This window comes from Elephas maximus, chromosome 3, assembly GCF_024166365.1.
Source record: "Elephas maximus indicus isolate mEleMax1 chromosome 3, mEleMax1 primary haplotype, whole genome shotgun sequence".
Classification (NCBI taxonomy): Eukaryota; Metazoa; Chordata; class Mammalia; order Proboscidea; family Elephantidae; genus Elephas; species Elephas maximus.
In genome coordinates, this window is record NC_064821.1 from 182,480,179 (window position 1) to 182,500,351 (window position 20,173).

Here is a 20,173-nt window from a genome sequence, read left to right on the forward strand (position 1 = left end):
TTGTCAAATGCCTTTTCTGCATCAATTGATAAGATCATGTGGTTTTTGTCTTTTGTTTTATTTATATGGTGGATTACATTAACGTTTTTTCTAATATTAAACCAGCCTTGCATACCTGGTGTAAATCCCACTTGGTTGTGGTGGATTATTTTTTTGATATGTTGTTGAATTCTATTGGCTAGAAGTTTGTTGAGGATTTTTGCATCTATGTTCATGAGGGATATAGGTCTGTAATTTTCTTTTTTTGTGGTTTCTTTACCTGGTTTTGGTATCAGGGATATGGTGGCTTCATAGAATGAGTTAGGTAGTATTCCATCATTTTCTATGCTCTGAAATAGCTTTAGTAGTAGTGGTGTTAACTCTTCTCTGAAAGTTTGGTAGAACTCTGCAGTAAAGCCATCCGGGCCAGGGCTTTTTTTTGTTGGGAGTTTTTTGATTACCGTTTCAATCTCTCTTTTTTGTTATGGATCTATTTAGTTGTTCTACTTCTGATTGTGGTAGTTTAGGTAGGTAGTGTTTTTCTAGGAATTCATCCATTTCTTCTAGGTTTGCAGATTTGTTATAGTACAATTTTTCTAAATAATCTGATATGATTCTTTTAATTTCAGCTGGATCTGTTGTGATGTGGCCCATCTTGTTTCTTATTCGGGTTATTTGTTTCCTTTCCTGTATTTCTTTAGTCAGTCTGGCCAATGGTTTATCAATTTTGTTAATTTTTTCAAAGAACCAGCTTTTGGCTTTGTTAATTCTTTCAATTGTTTTCCTGTTCTCTAATTCATTTAGTTCAGTTCTAATTTTTATCGTTTGTTTTCTTCTGATGCCTGATGGATTCTTTTGTTGCTCACTTTCTATTTGTTCAAGTTGTAGGGAGAGTTCTCTGATTTTGCCTCTTTCTTCTTTATGTATGTGTGTGTTTATCGATATACATTGACCTCTGAGCACTGCTTTTGCTGTGTCCCAGAGGTTTTGATAGGAAGTGTTTTCATTCTCGTTGCATTCTATGAATTTCTTTATGCCCTCCTCGCTGTCTTCTATAACCCAGTCTTTTTTCAGCAGGGTATTGTTCAGTTTCCAAGTATTTGATTTCTTTTCCCTAATTTTTCTGTTATTGATTTCCACTTTTATGGCCTTGTGGTCTGAGAAGATGCTTTGTAATATTTCGATGTTTTGGATTCTGCAAAGGTTTGTTTTATGACCTAATACGTGGTCTATTCTGGAGAATGTTCCATGTGCGCTAGGAAAAAAAGTATACTTTGCAGCAGTTGGGTGGAGTGTTCTGTATAAGTCTATGAGGTCAAGTTGGTTGATTGTAGCAATTAGGTCTTCCGTGTCTCTATTGAGCTTCTTACTGGAAGTCCTGTCCTTCTCCGAAAGTGGTGTGTTGAAGTCTCCTACTGTAATTGTGGAGGTGTCTATCTCACTTTTCAGTTCTATTAAAGTTTGTTTTATGTATCTTGCAGCCCTGTCATTGGGTGCGTAAATATTTAATATGGTTATATATTCCTGGTCAGTTGTCCCTTTTATCATTATGTAGTGTCCTTCTTTATCCTTTGTGGTGGATTTAACTTTAAAGTCTATTTTGTCAGAAATTAATATCGCTACTCCTGCTCTTTTTTGCTTATTGTTTGCTTGATATATTTTTTTTCCTTCCTTTGAGTTTTAGTTTGTGTCTCTAAGTCTAGGGTGTGTCTCTTGTAGGCAGCATATAGACGGATCGTGTTTCTTTATCCAGTCTGAGACTCTCCGTCTCTTTATTGGTGCGTTTAGTCCATTTACATTCAGCGTAATTATAGATAAGTATGTGTTTGGTGCTGTCATTTTGATGCCTTTTTGTGTGTGTTGTTGACAATTTCATTTTTCCACTTACTTTTTTGTGCTGAGACGTTTTTCTTTGTAGATTGTGTGTTCCTCATTTTCATAGTATTTTACTTTATGTTTGCTGAGTTGTTATGTTTTTCTTGATTTTTATTTTGAGTTATGGAGTTGTTATACCTCTTTGTGGTTACCTTAGTATTTACCGCTATTTTTCTAAGTAAAAGCCTAACTTGTATTGTCCTATATCGCCTTGTATCCCTCTCCATATGGCAGTTCTATGCCACCTGTATTTAGTCCCTCTTTTTGATTATTGTGATCCTTTACATATTGACTTCAATGATTCCCTGTTTTGAGAGGTTTTTTGTTTTTTTTTTTTTTAATCTTAGTTTGTTTTTGTGATTTCCCTGTTTGAATTGAAATCAGGATGCTCTGTTCTGTGACCTTGTGTTGTGTTGATAATATTGGTTTTCTGACCAAATAATTTCCTTTAGTATTTCTTGTAGCTTTGGTTTGGTTTTTGCAAATTCTCTAAGCTTGTGTTTATCTGTAAATATCTTAATTTCGCCTTCATATTTGAGAGAGAGTTTTGCTGGATATATGATACTTGGCTGGCAGTTTTTCTCCTTCAGTGCTCTATATATGTCATTCCATTGCCTTCTTGACTGCATGGTTTCTGCTGAGTAGTCTGAATTTATTGATTGTCCTTTGTAGGAGACCTTTCTTTTATCCCTGGCTGGTTTTAAAATTTTCTGTTTATCTTTGGTTTTGGCAAGTTTGATGATAATATGTCTTCGTGATTTTCTTTTTGGATCAATGTTAAATGGGGTTCGATGAGCATCTTGGATAGATATCCTTTTGTCTTTCATGATGTCGGGGAAGTTTTCTGCCAACAGATCTTCAACTATTCTCTCTGTGTTTTCTGTTATCCCACCCTGTTCTGGGACTCCAATCACAGGCACGTTATTCTTCTTGATAGAGTCCCACATGATTCTTAGGGTTTCTTCATTTTTTTTAATTCTTTTATCTGATTTTTTTTCAGCTATATTGGTATCAATTCCCTGGTCCTCCAGATTTCCCAGTCTGCATTCTAATTGCTCGAGTCTGCTCCTCTGAGTTCCTATTGCGTTGTCTAATTCTGTAATTTTATTGTTAATCTTTTGGATTTCTGAATGCTGTGTCTCTATGGATTCTTGCAACTTATTAGTTTTTCCACTATGTTCTTGAATAATCTTTTTGAGTTCTTCAACTGTTTTATCAGTGTGTTCCTTGGCTTTTTCTGTAGATTGCCTTATTTCATTTCTGCGGTCATCCCTGATGTCTTGAAGCATTCTGTAAATTAGTTTTTTTTATATTCTGTATCTGGCCATTCCAGGATTGTGTCTTCATTTGGGAAAGATTTTGATTCTTTAGTTTGGGAAGTTGTAGAAGCAGTCATGGTCTGCTTCTTTATGTGGTTTGATATCGACTGCTGTCTCCGAGCCATCACTAAGATATTGTAGTGATTTATTCTATATTTGCTCACTGAGTCTTATCTTGTTTTGTTTTCTTTCAATATACGTAGATGGGCTACTAGATTGCGCTGTCTTTGATTGTTGTAGCCCTTGACTCACTTATGTCCTATTATCAGCTGGTTTGGGCTGATACCAGATATATAAGCCTAAGAGTCCATTCACTATTCTTAAGTAGAATCTGATTTGGGGTCATCACGTGTGTGGTACAGGCTGTCACCTATCCACCTCGAGAAGTAGTGGTGATAGTTGTGTGCCCCAGATTCTAGTAGCAGCAGGGGTTCACACTCCAGGGGGAGCAGGATGCTGACAGGCTTCCCCCAAGTGTCAGTGAGGTAGGTGTGTCTCTATTCCTAAAGCACTTTGGTGGGTGGGCTTCGCAGCTGTACCTTAGGCCCCCAGTGCAAGTACCTCTACCGATTGGTAGGTTTCACCCTCCTTAGACACCTAAGGCAGGAGGCTAGCTGGTCTGGGGGGAGCTTCAGCCCTCAGTTCCCTGTTGTGGGTCAGTGAGGGCTCTATTGAATGAGCAGAGATATCAGACCTGAGAAACTTGTCTTTCCAGTAATCTGCTGAAACATTTACAGTCAGATCCGTATCAGAATTGCCTTTGCATTATAATAGCCACCTTGTTCCCTGTAGGGATGAAAGCCCAAGACTGTGGCTCACATACACCTGGCTGGAGCTGATTCTGTGTTTTTGGTCCAATTAGGGAAGGATGTTTGGTCCCTGGGTTTTTTGTAGCTGCTTCTATCAGGCCAGGACAATGGGTTAGGAAAAGACCAAAAAAAAAGGAAAAGAAAGAAAAACCGCAGAGCATTTCACTCTCTGGCTAAGGAAATTCTAATGTTAATGAAGCTGCCTGGGAAGGGGGGGAGGGGAGGGTTCAGATAAATAGGAGAGAGTAGCACCCCGGAACATAGACAAAGTTACTTATCTTGCTTGGGATGACTGTTTTATCTGAGATTCCCGAGGGGTGCGTCGCCTGTGTGCGCTGGCTGGGTAGAGAATGCCCCTGAGGGTCAGGCCGAGTCCCGTGCTTGTGCTGTCTCAGAAGCCGCGGTTAGTTCCTCTGCTCCGAGTCCAAAGCCCAGCGCCAAGGTTCCCCGGCTGGGACGCCGCACTCCAGGCTCTAAAACCAGTCACTGCCTCCCAGTGACTTCTCCTCCTGTCAGCTGCGTCGCTGCGCTGCCTGCGTGCACTGACTGGGTTTCCCCCGACGTCAATTCAGGGGGCTAGGGCTGTGCCCCCTGTTTGCGCTGTCACAGGATGCCGTGCTGAACTCCCCTGCGCCCAGTCCAAAGCCCGGCGCCAAGGTTTCCTGACTGGGATGCTGGCTCCAGGCTCCGAAAGCAGTCGCTGCTTCGCCGTTGTTGTTGTTGTTTGTTGTTGTTTGTTCTCAGTCTCTGTCACTCAGGTCAACTCTTTAGATCTGTGTTTGATGGTCAGGGTTTGTAGATTGTCATGTATGTGATCGATTCACTTGTTTTTCCGAGTCTTTGTTGCAAGAGGGATCCGAGGTAGCTTCTACCTAGTCAGCCATCTTGGCCCCGCCTCCTAATGAAGTCTTTTGAGGAGTGTGTTTAATTTTTAGAACATCCCAGTTATCTAGCTTATCTTCTGGAGTTTGTGTGTTCCTGATTGAGGTTCGTATCTTGTTAATGCGGTGTATTAGGGTCTCTAGTTTTGATTCTATTTTTTTTAGTCTATGAACTTCATGGTTTTGGGCTTTATATTTAGGTCTTTGATCCATTTTGAGTTAGTTTTTGTATATGGTATGAGGTATGAGTCCTGTTTTATTTTTTTGCAGATGGACATCCGGTTTTGCCAGCGCTATTTGTTAAGAAGACTGTCTTTTCCCCATTTGATGGACTTTGAGCCCTTGTCAAAGATCAGGTGACCATAGGTGGATGGATTTACATTTGGGTTCTCAATTCCACTCCATTGGTCAATGTATCTGTTGTTGTTCCGGTATCAGGCTGCTTTGACTACCATAGCTGTTCTGAGGTCAGGTAGTATGAGTCTTCCTACTTTGTTCTTCTTCTTCAGTAGTGCTTTACTTATCTGGGGTTTCTTCCCTTTCCATATAACATTAGTGATAAGTTTTTCCATCTCTGTAAAGAATGTTGTTGGTATTTGGATTGGGATTGCACTGTATTTGTAAATTGCTTTGGGTAGAATTGTCGTTTTTACAATGTTGAGTCTACCAATCCGTGAGCATGGTATGTTTTTTCCATTTTTGTAGATCTCTTTTGGTTTCTTGCAGTAGTGTTTTGCAGTTTTTTTTTTGTATAGGTCCTGTACATCCCTGGTTAGATTTATTCCTAGGTATTTTATTTTTGGGGGGGCTATGGTATAGTATTTGTGATTTTCTTTCCGTTGTTCTCTTTATTGGTGTATAGGAATTCAACTAATTTTTGTATGTTTATCTTGTATCGTGTACTCCACTGAATCTTTCTATGAGTTTCAGCAGTTCTTTCATGGAGTCTTTTGGGTTTTCTATGTATAGTATGATATCATCTGCAAATAGGGGCAGTTTAACTTTATTAACAATTTGGATGCCCTTTCTTTCTTTTTCTTGCCTTAGTGCTCTAACTAGAACTTCCAGCACAATGTTGAATAGGAGTGGTGATAAAGGGCATCCTCGTCTTGTTCTCAAGGGGAATGTTTTCAGCCTCTCTCTGTTAAGAAGATTGTTAGCGATTGGTTTTGCATAGATGCTCTTTACTATGTGGAGAAATTCCCCTTCTGTTCCTATTTTATTGAGAGTTTTTATCAGGAGTGGGTGGACTTTGTTAAATGCCTTTTCTGCGTGAATTGAGATGATCATATGATTCTTTTCTTTCCTTTTACTTATGTGGTGGATTACATTGATTGATTTTCTAATGTTGAACCATCCTTGCATAGCTAGTATGAATCCTACTTGGTTGTGGTATATTAGTTTTTTGATATGATGCTTAATTCTACTGGCTGGAATTCTGTTGAGAAATTTTGCATGTATATTCATGAGAGATGTTGGTCTATAATTTTCTTTTTTTGTAGTGTCTTTGCCTGGTTTTGGTATCAGGTTTATGCTGGCTTCATAAAATGAATTTGGCAGTATTGCTTCCTTTTCTACATTCTGAAGTAGTTTGAGTAGTACTGGCATAAGCTCTTCTATGACTGTTTGGTAGAATTCTCCAGTCATGCCATCTGGGCCATGGCTTTTTTTGGGGGGAGTGTTTTTATTACCTTTTCAAACTCTTCTCTTGTTATTGGTCTATTAAGATTTTCAACATCATTTTATGTTAGTTTGTGTAGGTAGTGTGTTTCTAGAAATTTGTCCATTTCCTCTAGGTTTTCAAATTTGTTGGAGTAATGTTTTTTGTAATACTCTGTTATGATCCTTTTTATATCAGTTGAGTCTGTTGTAATATCCACCATTTCATTTATTATTTTGGTTATTTGCATCCTGTCCTGTTTTTCTTTTGTCAGTGTGGCCACTGGTTTGTTGATTTTGTTGATCCTTTCAAAGAACCAACTTTTGGTTTTGTTGATTCTTTCTATTGTTTTTCTGTTTTCTGTTTCATTTATTTCTGCTCTGATGTTTATTATTTCCTTTCTTGTGGTCACTGTGGGCTTCTTTTGCTGTTCTCTTTCAATTTGTTCAAGTTGTGTACCTAATGTTTTGATTTTGTCCTTTCTTTTTTGATGTGTGCATCTATTGCTATAAATTGACCTCTAAGCACTGCCTTTGCTGTGTCCCAAAAGTTTTGGTATGATGAGTTTTCATTCTCATTTGATTGTAGGAATTTTTTGATTCCTTTTCTGATATCTTCTATTATCCAGTGGTTTTAAGCAGGATGTTATTCAGTTTCCATGTAATTGATATTTTTTCCTTGCTCTTCATGTTTTTTTTTTTTTTTTACTTCATGTTGTTGGAAACCCTGGTGGTGTAGTGGTTAAGTGCTACAGCTGCTAACCAAAGGGTCGGCAGTGTGAATCCTCCAGGTGCTTCTTGGAAACTCTATGGGGCAGTTCTACTCTGTCCTATGGGACCGCTATGAGTCAGAATCGACTCGACGGCACTGGATTTGGTTTATTCATGTTGTTAATTTTTACTTTGATGGCATTGTGATCAGAGAAGATCCTTTGTATTATCTCAGTGTTTTTGGATTTTGTCGAGGGTTGCTCTGTGGCCTAAGATATGCTCTATTCTGGAGAATGTTCCATGTGCATTGGAAAACAATCTGTACTTTCCAGCTGTTGGGTGGGGTGTTCTATATATGTGTATGAGGTCAGGTTGGCTGATTGTGCCCTTTAGTTCTCTTATATCTTTGTTGAGTTTCTTTCTAGATGTTCTGTCCTTTACCAACAGTGATGTGCTGAAGTCTACAATTATTGTGGAAATGTCAATTTCCCTTTTCAGTGCTGTTAGAGTTTGTTTTTTTTTTTACGTATTTTGGAGCCCTGTCATTGGGTGCACATAGATGTTTATTATAGTTAAGTCTTCATGGTGGATCATCCCTTTAATCATTATATAGTGCCCTTCTTTGTCTTTTATGCTCGTTCTTGTTTTAAAGTCTATTTTGTCTGAGATTAGTATTGCCTCTCCTGCTCTTTTTTGGTAGTTATTTGCTTGATATATTTTTTTCCATCTTGTGGTTTTTCATAAATATACATCTTTGTTTCTAAGGTGTGTTTCTTGTAGACAGCACATTGATGGATCCTGTTTTTTTAATCCCTTCTGTCAGTCTCTATCTCTTTACGGGTAAATTTAGGCCATTTACGTTCAGGGTAATTATTGATAGGTGTGAGTTTATTGCTCTTGTTTTGTAGTGGTTTTTTTTTTTGTGGTGCTGACATTTTCTTTGATCCTTTTACTCTCCTGTGCTAAATTCCTTTTGTTTGTGGATTTCTTTTGTTTTTGTAGATTTTGTATTTTTTGATACTTTATGTTTTTCTACTTTATTTTGATGAGTAGGTTTGTTAACTTTTTTTGTGGTTACCTTGAAATTTACTCTTATCTTCCTATGTTTGAACCAGGCTATTATTACTTGGTATTACCTTGCCTTCTTCTCTATTAAAAAGTTCTATACCTATACCGTTTATCCCCTCTTTTATTGTTCTGCTGTTGTGTGTCATTTACAGATTACCCTGTCTGGTTCTCTGTCGTAATTCTTTTCGTTTTGGAGAGTCCTTGAGAGTTCATTTCCTAGGTTGATAATCTGGCTCGTAAAACCTTGCATCCTAGATTCAGGCTGTGGTCTGATGTTGTTTGTACTCAGACTGAAGGACTCCCTTTAATAATTCTTGCAAGTTTGGTTTGTTTTTTACATATTCCCTTAATTTCTGTTTCTCTGGAAATGTCCTAATTTCACCATCATATTTGAATGAGAGTTTTGCGGGCTATGTTATTCTTGGTTGGCAATTTTTTTCTTTCAAGGTTTTATATATGTCTTCCCATTGCCTTCTTGCCTCTCTGGTTTCTCCCGAATAATCACAGCTTAGTCTTATTGTTTCTACTCTGTATGTGCCTTTTTGTTTTTCTCGAGCTGCTCTCAGAATTTTTTCTTTTGTCTTTGGTTTAATGAGTGTGGTTATGATTTGCCTTGGTGATTTTCTTTTGGCGTCTATGCTATATGGGGTTCACTGAGCTTCTTGGATGGTCAGCTTTTCATCATTTATGATATTAGAGAAGTATCCTGTCGGGAATTCTGCAATGATCCTCCCTGTGTTTTCCATTTTCTCCCCCTGTTCTGGAACTCCACTCACTCACAAGTTTTTGCATTTGATTGTATCCCACATAGTTCTCAGGGTTTCTTCATTTTTCTTCATTCTTTTTTCTGTTTTTTACTCAGAGTTGTACCAAGTGTTTGTCTTCAATTTCACCAAACCTGTCTTCCATTATTTCAAACCTGCCCTCAGCCCTTCTATGACACTGTCCATTTCTGAAATACTGTTGTTTATCTTTTGGATTTCTAATTGTTGTTTTTGTGTGATTTCTAGGTGTGAACTTATTATGGCATTTTGCTCTTGTATTATTTTCTGGAACTCTTCCATTTTTCTGTCTGTATTTTCCATGAATTTGTCTAGTTTTTCCTCATTTTTGTCTACTTCTTGCTTCAACTTTTGGATAGCTCTGAATATCAGAGATTTGAATTCCTTATCAGGTAGTTGTAGTGCCTTTTCTTCTACTGGAAAGTCATTTAGTGTTTTATTTTGAATGCCTACTTTAACCATCCAGTCATTTTTTTTTTTATGTTTTGATATTTTCTGCAGTCTTTGGGATATTCAGTAGTTATTTTCTTCATTTGTTGATTGTAGATCTGTTTGTTTTGTCCTGCTTTTTTGTTTTATTTGTTTTTTTCCAAGGAGGTGGGCTGTGCATTCTGTTTTTTTCTTGTCTGTGGTCATGATGGGTCGTTATGAATCGGAATTGACTCGACAGCACTGGGCTGGGCTGGGTGGTCATGATACTTCTCACCTCCTCGTCCAATGGACAGGGCCATTCACTCACGTGTGGTGCAGCAGCGCAGGTCCAGCTGATGGGGAGGGTCTGGGATGGCTTGTTTGAGGCACGTACTAGCGCTGACAGGTTGGGCCAGGTATCAGTGCTGGGCAGGTTCCGGTAGGCCATGTCTCTGCTGCTCAGGAGGGTGATGTTCAGTGCATGGTGCAGGTAGGCAGGAAGGAGGGGGAAGGTTGTGATATGTGGGGCTAATATGAGAGTGGGTAAGAGGAGAGAGAGGAGAGATAAACAGGAGCCAAAAACAAACAAAGACAAAAGAGTGCTAAGTGAGCTTGCTATTGGAGCTGAGAGATAAGAAACTGAGAAATGGAGAAAAACAAAAAGGGGGAAAAGGGAAAAAGAAAAAAAATAACGAGATAAAAATTTGGAAGAAAAGAAAAGCCTCCGGGAGTCCCACCGGTGTGACTGCAAAAACTGGGAAATCTCCCAGGTTGTGCAGTATAGCCTCAGTAGAGGGGTTGTAGATGTCACACAGCACCAGGCATTCAGGAGACAGGAAAAGAAGGTAAGTATAGAGAGATGAGAATTGAGAAATGAAGAAAGACAGAAAAGAGGGAGAAAAAAAAAAGGAATACCCCCAGGGATCCCACCTACATGGCTCTGCAGTTTAGGGGAGTGGCTCCTAAGCTGTGCAGTGCAGACTGGCTAGAAGGGCTCCGAAGCCATGAAAAGAAAAAGAAAACAAAGAAGTAAGACAAAATAGAACAAAGCAAAATAAAACAAAACATTTTTAAAAAGCCTCAGGGATCCCACCAGTGTGGTGTCATGGACTGGGGGGTGGTTCCCCAGATGAGCATTGCTTCACAGCCTTTCACGAGGAAGCAAAGATGGCACACTGGGCTAGGTGTTTGAGAGAAAGGAGGTGGAGGTGGTGTGAGTCGTGGAAGAAACCAAAATGAATGGAAAAAAGGAAGGCTAGCTAACAGATAAATGGCACTTAGTGTGGGTGGGGTGAATCCAAGCTGCCAGAGGCCAAAGCAGTTGCCTCCGGGCCAAGAGACTGGGGCCAGCGGGAATTAGAGGAGGCTGGGGGTGGAGGGAGAAAGTTGGGACTTAGGAAAGTGTATATTGTGTGTTATGGGGTGCTCTGTCTCCTGCTGGGAACTTCATGAAGCTGCTTTCCAGTACTCCCTGTCACTCAATCTCTGACGTGGGGGAAGTGAATCCAGGCGTCACAGATGCTGCACTTCCTGGCTGGTTGAGCCTCCATTGCCAGCCAGGAAGCATGGAGATGATGGGGAGTGGGAAAGTGTGTATCACTGGTTACTAGGTGCTTTGTCTCCTTCTGGGAGCTCCATGAGGAGTGTTAGCTGATAGGGGTCTTCTGCTCGTGTCACTCCTTGCCCTCTGTTCTGTCAGTTTCTCATTCCATTTGGTGGTTGGCTGAGTTCTTTAACTCTTCATTTGACACTTTGGGTTCCAGGACTGACATTTGCATCTGTTTTGCTTTGTTTTTTGGGTCTTTGCTATGGAGAGACGACGTGGTGCTTCTATGGAGCAATGTTGGCCTGCAGTCTGCATTTTCTAATTTTAGATATGAAAGTATCTATTAACAGTATATTAAATAAATAACAAAATTGTTTCTTTTTTGCCTTTGAAGCTCTACAAGGACAGATTGTTCAATTCAAACTCTCAGACATTGGAGAAGGGATTAGAGAAGTAACTGTTAAAGAATGGTAAGTTCATTTGAAAAACTCTTAAGTAAAAGTAAAAATAATTTGAATAAAAATAAATGTAAAAATAATTTGAATAAAAAAGAGGAAGTTCTTAATACAACTTTGTGATGCTTTCTTAAAACAGTAAGATACAGCAGAACCTGTTTGTGTTGACAGTATGCTGGTGATAGAATTCATTTTATCTGATGTGATTTATTAAGGATTATTTTTCCTTCTCCTGTTTTAAAAAATCCTTTCATTGTGCACTCCAGCTAAAAAAGAGAAATTAACCTCTGAAGGATATTAAATTAATACAAGACTGTGTTTTTTTTTTTTTTTTTTTTTTTTTATAATAACTTTTATTAAGCTTCAAGTGAACGTTTACAAATCCAATCAGTCTGTCACATATAAGTTTACATACATCTCACTCCCTACTCCCACTTACTCTCCCCGTCTTGAGTCAGCCCTTTCAGTCTCTCCTTTCTTGACAATTTTGCCGGCTTCCCTCTCTCTCTATCCTCCCATCCCCCCTCCAGACAAGAGTTGCCAACACAATCTCAAGTGTACACCTGATATAATTAGCTCACTCTTCATCAGCGTCTCTCTCCCACCCGCTGACCAGTCCCTTTCATGTCTGATGAGTTGTCTTCAGGGATGGTTCCTGTCCTGTGTCAACAGAAGGTCTGGAGAGCATGACCGCCGGGATTCCTCCAGTCTCAGTCAGACCATTAAGTTTGGTCTTCTTATGAGAATTTGGGGTCTGCATCCCACTGCTCTCCTGCTCCCTCAGGGGTCCTCTGCTGAGCTCCCTGTCAGGGCAGTCATCGATTGTGGCCGGGCACCAACTAGTTCTTCTGGTCTCAGGATGATGTAGGTCTCTGGTTCATGTGGCCCTTTCTGTCTCTTGGGCTCTTAGTTGTCATGTGGGCTTGGTGTTCTTCATTTTCCTTTGCTCCAGGTGGGTTGAGACCAATTGCTGCATCTTAGATGGCTGCTTGTTAGCATTTAAGACCCCAGACGCCACATTTCAAAGTGGGATGCAGAATGATTTCATAATAGAATTATTTTGCCAATTGACTTAGAAGTCCCCGCAAACCATGTTCCCCAGACCCCCGCGCTTGCTCCGCTGACCTTTGAAGCATTCATTTTATCCCGGAAACTTCTTTGCTTTTGGTCCAGTCCAATTGAGCTGACCTTCCATGTATTGAGTGTTGTCTTTCCCTTCACCTAAAGCAGTTCTTATCTACTGATTAATCAATAAAAAAACCCTCTCCCACCCTCCCTCCCTCCCCCCCTCGTAACCACAAAAGTATGTGTTCTTCTCAGGTTTACTATTTCTCAAGATCTTATAATAGTGGTCTTATACAGTATTTGTCCTTTTGCCTCTGACTCATTTCGCTCAGCATAATGCCTTCCAGGTTCCTCCATGTTATGAAATGTTTCAGAGATTCGTCACTGTTCTTTATCGATGCGTAGTATTCCATTGTGTGAATATACCACAATTTATTTACCCATTCATCCGTTGATGGACACCTTGGTTGCTTCCAACTTTTTGCTATTGTAAACAGAGCTGCAATAAACATGGGTGTGCATATATCTGTTTGTATGAAGGCTCTTGTATCTCTAGGGTATATTCCGAGGAGTGGGATTTCTGGGTTGTATGGTAGTTCTATTTCTAACTGTTTAAGATAACGCCAGATAGATTTCCAAAGTGGTTGTACCATTTTACATTCCCACCAGCAGTGTATGAGAGTTCCAATCTCTCCGCAGCCTCTCCAACATTTATTATTTTGTGTTTTTTGGATTAATGCCAGCCTTGCTGGTGTGAGATGGAATCTCATCGTAGTTTTAATTTGCATTTCTCTAATGGCTAATGATCGAGAGCATTTTCTCATGTATCTGTTGGCTGCCTGAATATCTTCTTTAGAGAAATGTGTGTTCATATCCTTTGCCCACTTCTTGATTGGGTTGTTTGTCTTTTTGTGGTTGAGTTTTGACAGAATCATGTAGATTTTAGAGATCAGGCGCTGGTCGGAGATGTCATAGCTGAAAATTCTTTCCCAATCTGTAGGTGGTCTTTTTACTCTTTTGGTGAAGTCTTTAGATGAGCATAGGTGTTTGATTTTTAGGAGCTCCCAGTTATCGGGTTTCTCTTCATCATTTTTGGTAATGTTTTGTATTCTGTTTATACCTTGTATTAGGGCTCCTAGGGTTGTCCCAATTTTTTCTTCCATGATCTTTATCGTTTTAGTCTTTATGTTTAGGTCTTTGATCCACTTGGAGTTAGTTTTTGTGCATGGTGTGAGGTATGGGTCCTGTTTCATTTTTTTGCAAATGGATATCCAGTTATGCCAGCACCATTTGTTAAAAAGGCTGTCTTTTCCCCAGTTAATTGACACTGGTCCTTTGTCAAATATCAGCTGCTCATACGTGGATGGATCTATGTCTGGGTTCTCAATTCTGTTCCATTGGTCTATGTGTCTGTTGTTGTACCAATACCAGGCTGTTTTGACTACTGTGGCTGTATAATAGGTTCTGAAGTCAGGTAAGGTGAGGCCTCCCACTTTCTTCTTCTTTTTCAGTACTGCTTTGCTTATCCGGGGCTTTTTTCCCTTCCATATGAAATTGGTGATTTGTTTCTCTATCCCCTTAAAATATGACATTGGAATTTGGATCGGAAGTGCGTTAAATGTATAGATGGCTTTTGGTAGAATAGACATTTTTACTATGTTAAGTCTTCCTATCCATGAGCAAGGTATGTTTTTCCACTTAAGTATGTCCTTTTGAATTTCTTGTAGTAGAGCTTTGTAGTTTTCTTTGTATAGGTCTTTTACATCCTTGGTAAGATTTATTCCTAAGTATCTTATCTTCTTGGGGGCTACCGTGAATGGTATTGATTTGGTTATTTCCTCTTCGGTGTTCTTTTTGTTGATGTAGAGGAATCCAAGTGATTTTTGTATGTTTATTTTATAACCTGAGACTCTGCCAAACTCTTCTATTAGTTTCAGTAGTTTTCTGGAGGATTCCTTAGGGTTTTCTGTGTATATAATCATGTCATCTGCAAATAGTGATAACTTTACTTCTTCCTTGCCAATCCGGATACCTTTTATTTCTTTGTCTAGCCTGATTGCCCTGGCTAAGACTTCCAACACGATGTTGAATAAGAGCGGTGATAAAGGGCATCCTTGTCTGGTTCCCGTTCTCAAGGGAAATGCTTTCAGGTTCTCTCCATTTAGAGTGATATTGGCTGTTGGCTTTGCATAGATGCCCTTTATTATGTTGAGGAATTTTCCTTCAATTCCTATTTTGGTAAGAGTTTTTATCATAAATGGGTGTTGGACTTTGTCAAATGCCTTTTCTGCATCAATTGATAAGATCATGTGGTTTTTGTCTTTTGTTTTATTTATGTGATGGATTACATTAATGGTTTTTCTGATATTAAACCAGCCTTGCATACCTGGTATAAATCCCACTTGATCAGGGTGAATTATTTTTTTGATGTGTTGTTGGATTCTATTGGCTAGAATTTTGTTGAGGATTTTTGCATCAATGTTCATGAGGGATATAGGTCTATAATTTTCTTTTTTTGTAATGTCTTTACCTGGTTTTGGTATCAGGGAGATGGTGGCTTCATAGAATGAGTTGGGTAGTATTCCGTCATTTTCTATGCTTTGGAATACCTTTAGTAGTAGTGGTGTTAACTCTTCTCTGAAAATTTGGTAGAACTCTGCAGTGAAGCCGTCCGGGCCAGGACTTTTTTTTGTTGGGAGTTTTTTGATTACCGTTTCAATCTCTTTTTTTGTTATGGGTCTATTTAGTTGTAAGACTGTGTTTTTTTAAAGACACATAGTGTACGAATCGTGGTTAAGTGCTACTGTTGCTAACCAAAGGGTTGGCGGTTCACATCTGCCAGGCGCTCCTTGGAAACTCTGTGGGGCAGTTTTACTCTGTCCTATAGGGTCGCTATGAGTTGGAATAGACTCGACGGCACTGGGCTTTTGGCGGAGTATACGAATCTACGGTTTCTTTCTGAACTGTTTTAAAAGTCACACGCAGTCTTTCCTCACTGTACCAAACATGACCTCAGCAAAAATAGCAGTACTTTTGACTCACCATTACCTGACCCAATTTGCCTGTATTTTTTTGAAACGTTTAAAAAATTATACCAAGAAAGGGCCTAAAACAAAAAATAAAAGCCCTCTACTGCCTTAGTCATTCTTGTACCCATTTTCTTCTTTCTTTTTCCTCTGGAAAAATAGAAGCACCTCTAGGAACTGAACTAATTTTTAGATGTTTGTGAGAAGTAGCAGTTAAGATGAGTAAATAGATTCTCTTCCACCACAGTTTTATATTGTTAAAAATCCTTTTAAGAATTTGACTCAGTCACCTGAACATTCTTTTCCTGAAATTCAAATCAGAGGAACCTGACTCTGAAACTTATTAGTCCTGTTACTTGTGATTTTCTTGGTTTCTCGTGATCCTCTACCACTTAATGTGTAAAACAAGGGTAAAATGAAAATGTGTACAATGAGACGCTCTGCCATCTCACAGGAATTGTTGAAAGGATCAAATAATGTAATGTATAGAAAATACCTTTAATATCTAGTACTATGTACATTTATGTTAATTGTACCCTCTTTCTAAGACCAAGAATATTCTTTCTAGGTTTTTAATTTTTTATTTTATTATTTTTTAACATTTTTTTATTTCTTCCTCTTATTAACTCTCTGGACCAGTATACTTAGTATGAGGTTTAAAGTTCTTGGAGGAGGAAATCATTTCATTTCGTATGAAATCTAATAGTTTTTAAGTAAGAAACAAATCATTTGATTAAAGTTTTTCAGAAGTTCTTTAAGAAATACTAAGAGCTGTGTCTTGAATTCTGTGTGTTTTTTCTCTAACTTAGTAGGTATAAATCTTAACTCAGTGTGAATACACACACATGTATATAGATATCGTACTTGGTAAAATGCTAAAAAGCAGGGTTCTGTCCTACAGAATGGAACCTGAGAATAGAAACATGTAAGGAAATATAACTTAATAGAAGGTGATACGGTTTTTTATAAAGGGCAATAATAACTCATTCGTTCTTAGAATTTGTGGGAGCAAATGTATGGATAATGAATAAAAATATTTTAAAAATAAATTTTAAAAGGCCTTTGACAAAGTTCTAAAACAAAGATTTGGATTCTATATGTACTTTGTTTTAAAGTCTAGTCTTTTTTTGTCTGATATTAGTATAGCCACTCCATCTTTCTTTTGGTTACTGTTTACATGGTATGCCTTTTTCATCCTTTTACTTTCAACCTATTTGTGTCTTTGAATCTAAAGTGTTGATCTTGTAGACAACTTATAGTTGGATCCCTTTTTTTTTTTCAAATTTATTCTGCCAATCACTGCCTTTTGATTGGAGTATTTCATTTAAATTTAATGTAGTTATTGATACGGTAGCCTACCATTTGCTGTTTCTTTTCCGTATGTTTTATATGCTTTTTGGTCCTGTATTCTTTCATTACTGCCTTTTTTTTATGTTAAATAGATATTTTCTTGTGTGCTGTTTAATTCCCTTGTTGTTTCTTTTTCTATACTTTTTGAGATATTTTCTTAGTGATTGCCCTGAGGATTACAGCTAACATCTTAACCTAAAACACTGTATAGCTGATTAATTTCAGTATACAAGAACTTTGTTCTAATATAGCTCCATTCCCTTCCCCTCTTTTGGTATTATTGTCATATATACTTTACATGTAAACATTATAAGCCCATCAACATAGTTTTATAATCATTGCTTTATACAATTATTTTATAAATCAGATAGAATTAAAAAAAAAGAGTTACAAACAAAATACATTTACACTGTCTTTTCTAAATTTGCCTTGTCGTTACCTTCGCTGGCCTTCTTTAATTCTTTGCGTAGGTTTAAGTTACTGTCTAGTGTCCTTTCATTTGTTCTGAAGGACTCCTTTTAGTATTTCTTGTAAGCTGGGTCTGCTAGTAAAGAATTCTCTCAACTTTAGTTTATCTGGAAATCTGTTAATTTCTTTTTCATTTTTGAAGGATAATTCTGCTGGTTATAGAGTTCTTGGCTGACAGTATTTTTCTTTTTGCATGTTGAATGTCATTCCACTGCCTTCTGGCCTCCCTTGTTTCTGATGTGAAGTCAGCTCTTTAATCTTATTGAGGATCCCTTGTATGTTATGAGTTGTTTTTGTCTGATGCATTTAAGATTCTCCCTTTGTCTTTGTCTTTCAGCAGACTGATTATGATGTGGCTAGGGTGGATCTCTGAGTTTCTCCTACTTGGAATTCCTTAAGCTGGCTGGATGTGTATGTTAATGTTTTTCATCAAATTTGGCAGGTTTTTGGCCATTAGCTGTTCATATTCTTTCTGCCCCTTTCTCTCCTCTCCTTCTGGGTTTTCCATTACGCATATGTTAGTACGCTTGACGACATGGTTACGAGCTCAGCTACTAACCAAAAGGTCAGCAGCTCGAATCCTCCAGCCATTCCTTGGAAATCCTATGGGGCAGTTCTACTCTGTCCTATAGGGTTGCTATGAGTTGGAATCTACTGATGGCAATGGGTTTTTTGTTGTTGTTGTGTTTTAATGCACTTCATGGTGTCCCACAGATCTCTGAGGTTCTGTTCTTTGTTTATTCTTTTTTCCTTTTGTTCCTCAGACTGAATAATCTCAGTTGACCTATCTTCTAGTTCACTGATTTTTTTTTCTACCAGCTAGAATCTGGTGTTGAGTCCCTCCAGTGAATTTTTCATTTTAGTCATTGTAGTTTTTAATTCTACAATTTGTTTATATTTCTATCTCTTTATTGATATTCTCTTTGCTGAGACATCATTTTTATACTTTTCTTTAATTCTTTAGGCATGGTTTCCCTTAGTTCTGTGAATATATTTGTATAGTAAGCCCAAGAAAGCTGAAAGCTATGTAGGTGGAAACTTGTCAGAGAAGGAAAACTCAAATATTTTCCAGTAATGGGGAGCAATAGGAAAGTGGTAAGACTGTACCTGTCAAAGGCAGAAAACTTGCAAGACCTGGAAGAACAAGGCAATTGTTTTTTGTTCCAGCTCTCATAGGTTTCACTGTAATAGTTGATCCGAAGTCTTTGTCTAGTAAGTCCAACATCTGGGCTTCTACAGGGATAATTTCTATTAACTATTTTTTTTTCTGTGTATTGGCCATACTTTCTTGTTCCTTTGTACATCTTGTAAATTTTTGTTGGAAACTGGACATTTTAAGTAATATAATGTGGCAACTCTGGAAATCAGATTCCTTCCCTCCCAGAGTTTTTTCTTGTTGATTTTTTGGCTGCTGTTATTTCTGTTTGCTTGTTTAGTGAGTTTCCTGGACTACTTTTACATAGTCTGTATTCCCTTTTGTATATGGTCACTGAAGTGTCTGCTTTCTTAGCTTATTAGTCCACTAACGATTGGACAGAGGTATCCTTAAATATTTTGGTCAAGTAAGTCCTTGACCCTTTGCCAAGTGGTTCTGTATACATGTTGGGCATGCCTTCAATCCTGTACCTTAGGCCTTACATCTTGATTACACAGGGCCTTAGGGTCAACCAAAGATAAAAGATTAGGGTTCTTTCAGGTCTTTTCCAGGGCATGTGCACAACCCTGTATGTTTATGTGGCCTTACAGATTGCTTGGACTATGTCAGAGCTTTTCAAAGCTATGGACATCTATGGATGCCTGTGGACATTTCAAAGGAGCCCTGATGGTACAATGGTTAAGCACTTGTCTGCTAACTGAAAGACTGAACAGTTTGAACCCAGCTTAAGGATTATAGCCAGGAAATCCTGTGGGGCAGTTCTATTCTCTTACAGGGTTGCAGTGAGTTGGAATTGACTGGAGGTCACAAAACAGAAACAGCAATGGACATCTCATTACCCAGATCTTCCTTTTAAGATTTTTTCCTACTATCCTCATGTTTGCCTCAACTCATTTTGCTATCTCAGACAGCTGTGACTTTAAAAAATTGCTGCTGAGTTTTTTTAGTAAATGCTGTGGGGACAGGGGTTTTTGGGAGGAGGGAGCTCTCTGTCAGGTCAAATAAAGACAAGCCCTGTGAATCAGATTTTTTCCAGGGAACTGCCAGACAAATCATATAATGACAGATCTCTGAGGAGGGGCTGTTTTTTAGAAGCTCCAAATCCCATCTGCTTCTTCCAGGAACCAAAAGAAAAAATTCATAGCAACCCTATAGAACAGGGTAGAATCACCCCACAGTGTTTCCAAGGAGGAGCTGGTGGATTCAAACTGCTGAGCTTTTGGTTAGCAGGTGGACACTTAGCCACTACACTATCAGGGCTTCAACCTATATAAATGCCAGATTTCCCAGCTAATGTGGTTGCGAGACTGCCTGGTTTTCAAGGTTGCTGCTGAGTTGAGGAAAGGGGGTGGGAATAAGCCCATTGCCACAGAGTTGATTCCGATTCATATTAACTCATAAACAGAGTAGAACTGCTCCATGTGGAGCGGTTGGTGGGTTTGAACTGTGGACTTCTTAGCAGCTGAGAGCATAACCATGGCACCACCCAGGCTCCTTTGGGGGTGGGAATAGGGAGGGTTAAAACACAAAGCTTGCTCTTTTTAATGAGGTTTAGCTGTATTTCTTGAATAAATTCTTCTCAGATTATTGCATGCCTTGTTTTAATTCCCAGA

The 20,173-nt window shown here is 38.6% G+C and overlaps 1 protein-coding gene across 3 annotated transcripts in view; it reads left to right on the plus strand.

Annotated features, from left to right (window-relative positions):
- Positions 1–20,173, plus strand: part of DBT (dihydrolipoamide branched chain transacylase E2) — a 94,553-nt gene that overhangs the window by 19,333 nt on the left and 55,047 nt on the right. For 2 of the 3 annotated variants that reach the window (XM_049880266.1, XM_049880265.1), the window contains exon 3: positions 11,435–11,510. In XM_049880266.1, the coding sequence (XP_049736223.1) occupies positions 11,435–11,510 (76 nt within the window). Of the gene's footprint in view, positions 1–11,433; positions 11,511–20,173 lie in introns of those variants that run through there. The other variant, XM_049880267.1, reaches the window with a different exon arrangement.